We start from the raw sequence: 10,737 nt of genomic DNA, 5'->3' as shown, positions 1-10,737 counted from the left end.
CTACTCCATTCTGTCGCTGCCATCACCATTGATCTGCACCACACAATCCTTGTTCAAAGACTCCTTTGAGTGGGCTGTGTCAAAGTGCTGGGTGCTCACCATGTATCTCCCCCGAGCATCCATCCCCAAGGCAGGGACAAAACGGCGGTCGAACTGGATTTCTTGCCGCAGGTAAGAGGTCCTCTTCTGGCAGGAGTCACCAGTTCCCTCCTGCAAGGCTGACAGGAAGACCACCAACTCAAAGGGGTTGGATGTGCCTTCACACAGGGTGGGATAGAGGGGGCTTTGGCGGTCCAGGGGGTGGTAAAAGGTGAGTGGGAAGATGAAGAAGGGACAGGGCTGCTGGCCTAGATGATCCAAGTGGAAGTCCAGAGAGGTCTGGTGCAGGGCCTGACCTTCATGTTCCTTGTAGAGCACAGCACTCACTTTTACATCCACCAGAGGTCGCTGCAGCAGGTTGGTGGCTCGCAGCATGAGGCACATCTGGCCCTGGTGTTGGCCCACCACTGCCTGAGGGCTGAACTGGATAGCTCCTGCTCTCTTCTGGGGACGTGCAATCTTGGCAACGAATGCACCTGAAGGTTAGGACAATATAATATGAAGAGGAGATGTTTTGACTTTAATACTGCAAAAATATTTGTCTCATGCTGCAAAAGAAATCAGGCTGCGACTATAGCAGCCGAGGTAATATTTGTGCCGCCCAACTCCTCCCCCACCCACCTTCACACACATATTTGAACATTTCGTTGGGTGTCTCCCCTCATTATGATGGCAGACTTTAGTGCAGCCTTCGAATGTGGCCATTAAGCATGGCTATGAACACGTTTTGCCTGTAGATATTTAGTTTATTTCAAGCATTGACTGTATAAGAATTAGACGTCACAGTGACGAGCCGGGGGTTAGACTTTTTACGTTGTGGTGCCAACACCACAACGTAAAAATACTGAATTACAAGTAAAAGTCCAGCATTCAGAAATTACGTAAGTAAAAGTACAGAACTATTATTCAAAGTCCCCTGACTGATATTATTTGATATGACATTATTATAGTGTCAGAGTGCAAGCAGCATTTTAGTGTAGTAGCTGCTTGAGGTGGAGCTAGTTTATCTAAAAAGAAAAAACTAAGTTCTGCACAAATATTTCACTTCTCTGAAATATTAGATAATCTGACTTTTTTGAGCTACACTGCTGAAAAGCAGGGCTGTAGACTCTTTTACGGACTGTTTAAAAGTGGTCTTTACTGAACAAAATATTAAAAGTGAAAGCTTTGAGACTACTTCTAAAATAAGTCACTGTTTAGTCATTGACTTTGATTTGATCCTTCCATATAAATGCAATTCCAATGGTCGCCCAGCAGATGTCACATTTTGTCTGCATTAAAAGATTTAAAACAATGAAGTAGTCACTTTTCTCCCTTCCCAGTTAAATGATACAGTTTTACAAACTAACTTACAATGTAATAGGCCACTCTGTAACACAAGGGCAGATCTTAGTAGGATTTCGGTTTCCTCTTCAAAAATTGTTTCCCCATGTTTTCGGGTCAAGATATGACTAGGTGTTTAAGAGATAACTGAACTGGTCTGGGTTTGTACTAAGATTGATGTAAGTGTTAACACAATTGGTGTGGAGAGAGATTGTGATTCATGTAATGTCCTGAAAAAACATTTTATACACAATCATTTTTGGCCTGTACATTATCTTCAGTTTTGGCTCCAGTTAGTATCCCAATGTGTGCATTGAACTTGCAATTGAGACTGAGACCTTCATTTTTGTGGAGACAAGGATTTAGGAATAGGAGAGTCGTACCTGTGATGAATGCTTCCAGCATGAGCCCCAGCAGCATCTGCACAGCCAGCAGTGCTATGGCACTGGGACAGTCCCCACTGGGGAACATGGTGCCATAGCCGATGGTCAGCTGTGTCTCCAGGGAGAAAGAAAAGGCAGCAGTGAAACTGGTTATGTGCTTCACACAAACCACATGCCCTTGTGGGGGGGCATCATGGTCCTGCACAGCCAGGTCTCCGTTAAGGTGGGCCAGCAAGTACCACATACAGGCAAACAGCAGCCAGTGGGCCAGGAAGGAGGCGCAGAAGGCCAGAAGGACCCATCTCCACCGCAGACCCACCAACAGTCCCCACAGGTCCTGCAGGGCGAGCAACCAGGCTCTGCCTAAGGCCCCGCGCCATGAGCCTGAAGAGCACAGAGGTGGACGAAGGGCACAGTGTCCATCTTTGGTGACCAGGCGTTGGCGGGGTAGAGAAGACAAGAGAGGAGAGGAAGAAGCCTTGCTACCCAGAACGCTGCTGTTGGATTTGGTTGTCATGGTTGCAGGTGGATCTCAAGCAGTCAGGATGATCCTAAATTGAAATGGTAAAAGACAGATATAGGGATGTTTCATGAGACTGTATCAGTCAATATCAATATCAGTTTCATCTCTGTGTCCAGTGCATGGGAATATGAAATGTGCTAGCCATTGATTGAATGAGTAGCTGCAGTCAGTTGCTCAAAAAATAGCTCCAATGTTACCTGCCAAAACTATTTTGACGTTTCTATAACTACCCGTGTAAATAAATAAACAACCAGCCTTCGTTATCTAAATTTGATCCAGACAGAAATGTCTGGAAATTCCATGACAGATTGTCATGGAATTTTATGCTGACATTCATTCAAATGAAAAATGTTAATGTGTCCAATACATTGTTTTGTGACCAAATACCTGCAAAAATAACTTCCATCAGCTTCAGCTGTACTTTGAGTTGAATGCTAATTATCAAATGTTAGCATGTTAACATGATAAATTAAGATGGTGAATGTGATAAACATTACCTGATTAACATCACATGCTAGCATATTCGTTGTGAGCATGTTAGCACACTGACATCAGCATTTAGGTGGAAACACCACTGTAGTTAAGCATTGCATTGGCACTAGCCTCGCATAGCCAGACCTATCACCACAGACAAAATGCTACACAAAGATGAACTCTTCCCATTTTGGCAATAACTGATCTGATATCACCAGAATATTTCAAAGTTACACACATAAATCCTATAATCTATTATGAGGATTGCTATGATATGTGCTATGTACATTTTTGCAGAGGTGGGAAAGTGTTAAGTCTAGGCTATGAAGGCAAGACCAACAAGTCCAATGTCAAATCCAAATCTTAAACTTTAATCCCAAAAACAGTGGTAATAACATTAGCAAAATAATACGTAAATACTGTTTAAAATGTATATTTATTATTTTCAAATGAAGTTTATAATATTTATAAACTTTTTTTTCCAATAATAATGTATCTAAGTTAGCAGTAGTTAGGCTAAACAAATCCAGACGAAACTAGCATCCATCTTTTAATTTTTAAGTCTGGGTAAAGCAGTAAACATTGGATTGTCGTATTTCCCAAAATGTGACACTGTTCCTTTAAATCTCAAGGTTAAGCTGTATCTACAAAACCACTATGTATCTAATTTAAACGGGGCATATGAACGCCTAGCACCAGATGCATGTGAAGGCAGTCCTGACAGGCAGACAGCTAGAGTCCTGTACTCGTCAGAGTTTCTATTTCTATGTCAATATTGTTGCCAGGAGATTAGAGCAGGTCCCAGCTGGGAATCTGTCTGAGGAACACAGCAACATGCAGAGTAGGAATGCGTCTTTCATCTGCAGGGAGCTTTAAACTTATTGCACTGCATGGCTCTCCACTCATCTTGTTCCCCAATTACAACATACATTTACTATTATTTTACACATTTATTATGCACTTGCAACTTCTCCTGATGCATTTGCTGAGAGCTTTGCATAGCTTTCAAATACAAAAAGAGGGGAGGTTCAAACGAAAGCAAAAATCCAATGTGAGGGCAAGAGGAGTGACGGTAACATTTAAAAAATATAGTTTGATAACATCATAGATTAGCATTGTTAAGAAACTACACACCCTTACAAAAAGATGAAGTGGGTTCAAATACTGGATAGTTTCTAAAGCATGTTTCAACAAAATGTAAGATTAAAAACACAAATAAAAAAGTTACTTGCTTTGGATCTTCCCTAAATAAAAAAACAAAGAAAGAAAGTAGTTGTTCAATTGTTATTAACAACAGACTTAAACACCAACCAACGGAGGACTTTTTTTGGGGCATAAGCTGAAGCAATAGTAGGGTGTGCTATGTGAGTCAGTTAAATGTGTAGTAATTTTGGTTAGAAGTTTGGCTTTGTGCTGTGGCTGGAGGAAACAGTCAGCAAGGTCATCACATGAGAGCCATGTGCTGGTTGGAGCTTCATTGTGCTGGAACTCAGTGTGTCAGATATGTCACTGGTCAGTCACCACAATATTTTTGTTCCTCATTCAACGTAATTTGGGGGGCATTATGTTCCCTTCAAAAAAAATGTGCTAATTCAAATAAGTAGTATATCAATTTAATTTTGCAGATATGTCACTATATCAGTCCGTCACCACACTGGCCATTGGAACATAAGTACATGAAAACAGGCCGTTTATGCAATGCTTACTGTGTTTGTGAGACGGGAAGATCAGCATGTTTTTGTGTATGTATGTATGTATGTATGTATATATATATATATATATATATATATATATATATATATATATATATATATATATATATATATGTGTGTGTGTGTGTGTGTGTGTGTGTGTGTGTGTGTGGGGACATTTAGCCAACAGAAACATTCTGGTTCGGGAAAGATGATAGTTCCGGTGAAAAAGTAAACATAACTTTTGTTTCAAATCACTTCTTAAATATTAAACCAAGGCCATCATCTATCCATAACTTTAACCAATGCAAAATGTTTAAACAAAAGAAAAACAATGTATTTGTAATTGTATATTGAATATAGCTTGAAATTTAAATAAAGCTTTTAGGATCAATGCAACTTTGTAGATAATCGCATTAAAAAATGTTTGCTGCCTCATTTATCATAATTTTCGGGGGATTATTTTCCCTTCAAAACAAATTTGCAGATGCGAATCAGTAGCATATGACCTGATATTTAGGAGACAGGGTGGTTGCTTGTTATTTAAGCTTAAACCTTCAAAAACAGACCCCATCACACGTTCACACATTTCAGCTGTTTTATACCCTGTTTTTGCATACACAGTAGATTAAGTTGCAGGGTGTGAATTATGCATTTTAAATATTATTTGTCTGTCTTGGCGATTGAAGTTAGTTATTTTTCAACTAATATTATGATATTTGAAGTTTAAAAATGATTACAATCAGAGGAAAGTACTGTACTAAAGTATATGTCCATGGTAAACACTGTTTATTTCCACATATGCATATAATTTGATATTTTACTGTCTAACTGTGAACACATCCTCACTTTTAAACAAGTAACATTTTGAATCCATATTTTCAACTTTTAAGTATTATTCTATAAAAAGACAATAACAGTTTTTTCCTCCCTGCGAGTTGTTGACAATGCAAACAAACAACTATGTGTAACTGATCTGAGTAGGGTAAAGTCCCTGAGGCTGGTGTAATACTTAGACTTACTGTAGTCATAATGATGGCTAAGCGTGACAGTGCCTAGTCAGCCATTTTCCTGTCTCTAAGCTATCTGTGTTAAAGTAGAAGTTAAGAGAGCAAGTTAGTGGTTAGTCTCTTTGTCGCCTACTCGGAGGGGTGCAGAGGGGTTTATGTAACATTAAGTCTGCAGCTGTTCACTTCTATTCCCTGTTAACATTGTATCGCACAACGTAAATGTCTGAAAAAGAAAACAAATCAGTTTTGATCATGTGTTATTGTAGTAATAAAAATGAACATTTGTTGCCTTGACTTTCAGATGCCCTTGTGACCATGCTTGTTATCTAAAACTGGATTAGCAACAGTCAGTTTACCACCTCTGGGTTGTAGAAGTGTTTTAGCTGATAAAAAAAACAGTTAGGGAAAAATTTCTTGACTGCATTTATTGTAATTTCTAAAGTCTATAAAGTGCACATAATTGATAAATCCTGGAAAAATCCATGGATCCAACAAGTTACATTGCTTAGGTTCCTTAAGATATCCCCAACACTGATCAGATCACGGTTGATCATTCACTCATTCTCCTGGTATCAGTGCCTCTGCTCTGCCAAACATCACATGCTGGAGTTTGTACTCACCTAGAGCTGCAGTGTGGGCTAAACGGGGGCCCTCTGACCTTTTTCACCTAAAAGCTGGTCTGGGGTCTCCCAAGTGGGCGAAGGGGCCGAGGCAGATGGAAAGACTGCCACTAGTTCCTTGGAGTATGGGGTGTAAAATCCCAGAGGAATCCCGAGTAGAAACTAGTAGTGTCACCCCAAAGATAATTTTCTTGGTCTAGGAGCCAGGCTGAGCGCGGCGCTCTCAGCTCCTCCGATCTGCAGCTCCTCCGATCTGCAGCTTCCAGCTCCGAGGCGAGGATGATTCAATTGGTCACATTACCCTGCATGGAGCCTATTAGTGTTCCCGGAAGACAGAAGACAGAGGGAGGGGGGAAAAGAACAACACCTTGTCACAGTTCATTCAAAGAGCTGCTTGTTGCTGGTTGGTGTCCTGCAGCTGTTGCTGCGAGAAATTGGAACTGCTGATAAAGTGGTGCATCAACAGTGTGTGCATATATGCATGAATTTGCTGGCATCTACATGTTTTGTCCATCTTTTCTTTACCCTTATTTTTGTGTTTTCTGTCCTTTACACATCGTAAACATTTTTTGAGAGAAATATCATTTTATTGTAATATTAGGGATGTTTTACACATCATTTCATAAACATTTTCCTTATGTTCACTCTGGGTTAAGGTTAGAAGCCGTACTGGTGTAAATTTTCACACCAGACACATTCATTGATAACTGACACATTACTCTGTCACTGTGTCATCTCAGAATAGTTAACATATTAACCAAAGAGTCACAGAGCGCTTCTTTGCTTCAAAAAACAATAGTAGAGCCACATGACTGTAGGTTAAAAGTCAACACTAGTTTTTGACCTTCGAGCAGCAGGACAGCAATGTTGGTATGTCTGTCAATCTGTCCAACACTTGAAATGACAGGAAATCCATTGTGGATTTTTCATGGTCATAAAAGGATGTTTCTTAAAAAAAACTTTTGGTTTCTTATAATAATTTTGGTCACCATTCCTATTTAACACTGGGTCATATGGATGTGTTTTTTCATGCTTTATTCTGAATTCCTTCAAGTAATGTACTTTTGTACCCCAGGTTAGACAGACTTATTTGGCAAATGAAAGTGAACAGTAAGGATATTTCTCTCACTGTAAACATCCATCAAGCACTATGTACACACGAAGCCACCTGAATTTTAAATGCTGTATGAAAACGATGCATGTCCACACTAGCATTTTTAAATTGTTTGTGAAGATTTCTGTCTACACTTAAATGCAGTGGTGGCTGGTGGAAAAGTTTCTAGGTAGGGCCATCCAATCAATTTCAGCAAACATCCCAGTATGATTTAATGCAAACAAATTAAAGTATCAAACACGCATTACTACTTTGCAGTTAAATATTTAACATTTATTCCAACACGAAATAAAAGCAGTAAATAACATTTTGATAAACACGTCAGGACATCTTATTTTTGTCACCCTCACAGGGAATTCAGTATAATATATATATATATATATATATATATATATATATATATATATATATATATATATATATATATATATATATATATATATATATATATATATATATATATATATATATATATATATATATATATATACACAGTATAATATATATCATATAATAATATTCAGTATAATATAAAACACACACATACATATATTTAGATATATACACAGTATATATCTATATATATAAAATATAATATAATAGAACATGTGTATTTATTGAGATGCCCCTATGGACCTTGTTAAAGGAGGTAAAGATCAAGAGAAGTAAACATGAAGTGTAATTAGGAATACTGATGTTAAATTAAGATATGATGAGTTTTCGCTGTTAATTTACCATCTCTATTAAATGTTGATGCCTCCATGACCAAGTTAAGCAGACGAGACTGAGGACAACTATGTAGAAGAGAAGATGTTCACTTTGCCTAATATGTAGCTTGACAGAGTTCTCCATGTGTGCCCTGGTGTTCTCATGTTTCCTTACCTCCTCATCCCTCACTCCCGTTACTCTCCATGTTGGATCTGTCCCCGTTGTTTTAAAAAGCTAAATAAGTTATTAGCATGACGTCATCCAGCTAGCCAAACCTGTCTGGTGTACAACTAGAAGCTTCGCATGTACTGCTTCCCTTTCAGGCTAGTCTGCTGTCTGATTGTGAGGTCAGGCTGATCTGGGATCAGCTCTTTGGCCTGCAGAATCTCCGCCAAAGTTCTCCTTTCAAACTGGTCTTGGAGGAGTAGTGCTCGCGCTGGTGCTCGCCTGTAGAGACTTCTCCTGGCGAGAACGCGCAGCTTTGGGCCAAATAGGTTTGGCCCCAAGCTGAATCTATTTGAGGACGCTGATTGGCTAAATTGTACGTCACTCATTTATATCTTTAATCAGCAATTGGCTAAACTGCTTCATAGACCCGCCTCTTTTGGGCCAAAACGATTTGGCCCCCCTAGCTGCGCGTTCTGAGACGTGTCGTGCACACAGGCGGAGAGGACGAGCAGGAAATGCATATATTTTGCGCAGATATCATATTTTACACATATTACTGGGTACATTCCATAGTTCAAAAACACAAATATTGACAGTTTGTATAATTTATTATTATTATAATCTTTTTTTTTTTTTTCTTTCTTTTTTTTTGTGTGGCTCAAGGTGGGGCCAGGCCCCATGGCCCTCTATTGACCAGCCACTGCAAATGCATAAACAAGAGAGCAGTTACTCTTCTTGTCCATCCTCTTTCGGTTGGCAAATAACATGCATCAGTATTCTGTTCTGTGTGATCACCTACACTGTGTTTTAATACAGCCAAACCCATTCACTTTGTTGTGGCTCTTTTGTCAACCTAATGAGCATAAAATAGTGATTTGATGATGGCTCATAAATGCAACCCATTGACCAGGTGAACAATATTTGTTAATCCTAATGTTTTATGATCACAAATTCACCTGACAAACTGGCACAGGTATACAGGTAAATACAGGTAAATGTTAACACCTGTCATCAGTACAGGTATACTGACAGATAGACCTCAGAAAATATGTGAATATAATTGAGTGATAATACAAAGGGTTAGGTGTGACATAAATTTATCTTCTTAATTTACTGTCACAGATTACAAAAAATGTGTGGACAGGCTTAAGTCATTTTCCAAAAGCTCACTGTTCCCTGTAAAAACTAATACACTTCATCCACAAGATCTTTTGACTCTGGAAACCATTTTCAAAAAGCTCTCATTATTCAAGCTATCAAGGAAGAAACCCTTTTAGACTCCAACAGCTTTCTCTAGTGCCTGCTACACGACAAACTCTACATGTTTAGACTCTATATGAATAACAAAATCACATGCTCACCCAGTGATGAACACAGTAGCTATATACTTAAGTCTCTTAAATTATTTTATGATGATGAACATGATAACAATAAGGATTATGATTTCAAATCAAACAGTTGCCAGTCAGTCTGACACAATGGGTCATTGCTTTCATTGGTCATTTGTGTGTGACAGGCCCTCCAGCCCCCTCTGTTGTCCTGCAGCGGTCTGACTTGTTCCAGTGGAGGTGGCAGATGACAGTGTCAGATTGTGAGGTACTGTAGCTGCTTTACTGCAGCTTAGCCTTCATTCTCTCTCATTAGTCTGAAGAGCAAGATATGGGTCATTCACCTACTGCTGTGAAATGTGTCACCCTTCATTTTTCCTCTTTTCCACTTTTTCACTCACATCCTCTCTCTCTCTTGTATAGTTTTTCTTTTGGGCAGAGCAGTGGGGGAGATGAGATTTTTTTGACAGCTTAAATAGACCACCAAATTGGGAGGATGGGTCTGATAGATGCTGCAAATAAGAGAGAGAAAGAGAGAGTGAGGCATGTCACGTGTGTAAATGGATGTTGAAAATACGATCTGTTTGGATGGTATGCAGTCTGCTTATTGACTTACAAAGGAAAAAGATGGGGGACAAAAGAGACAAGACAATGATTTATACAATAGTATTACAGTAACATAGCTTCTGACCAACAATGGCAGAATTAAGAGCACTGCTGCTAAGCAGAACTTCAGTTTGTGGGTGAAGAAGAGATCCTGCACCACGCTGTGTTTAAGTCCATATTATCTGTATATTAAGGACTTAATTTTTATTTTAATGGGTAGCGAGATACAGCACTCACCTGACCTAAGGTATGCCAGCTGATTGATCAGGCCAGAGGATGTGGGCCAGTTAGGGAACAATAAGATTCTGGGTGATTATTTCCACTGGGCCAATATGCTCAGCTGTGATTTCCAGAATGGAAATAACACTAGGACATTGTAACAGGCTCTCTGCTACCCGGTGAGTCTTGGGAGCACAATGATGCCAGCACACAGTTGAAATGGTGTTTTCAAACGTTCTTTATTGTCACACAATCAGACTGGACATGGCCGTGTGCTCTCCTGCCTTGCCTCCGAGCACATGCCGCGGGAGTTTGCTGCGATCTCCCATCCTTTCCGTGCCACTGCACGACTGTCACTCGTCCCGAGCTGTCTCTCACGCCTCCGTCACTACTGGTGATTAAATACATCCGAGAGTGAGACAATTAGCATCTGTTTCAGCTGCGCTGTGCCTAATTAAGTCTCTTCCCGGC

At 39.6% G+C, this 10,737-nt stretch overlaps 1 protein-coding gene across 1 annotated transcript; it reads right to left on the bottom strand.

The window, feature by feature from the left end:
- On the bottom strand, positions 1–2,322 carry kcnj13 (potassium inwardly rectifying channel subfamily J member 13). The gene is made up of 2 exons (XM_076075493.1): positions 1,806–2,322; positions 1–575 (listed from the first exon to the last, which is right to left on the bottom strand). Exons 1-2 carry the CDS (start codon positions 2,320–2,322, stop codon positions 1–3), a joined length of 1,092 nt encoding a protein of 363 aa, XP_075931608.1.
- Positions 2,323–10,737: the final 8,415 nt, after the last annotated feature.

Source organism: Anarhichas minor, unplaced genomic scaffold, assembly GCF_050575085.1.
Source record: "Anarhichas minor isolate MPS153535 unplaced genomic scaffold, ASM5057508v1 ptg000052l, whole genome shotgun sequence".
Classification (NCBI taxonomy): Eukaryota; Metazoa; Chordata; class Actinopteri; order Perciformes; family Anarhichadidae; genus Anarhichas; species Anarhichas minor.
Note: the sequence above shows the minus strand (reverse complement) of the source record. Positions and strands in the feature narration are given on the sequence as shown.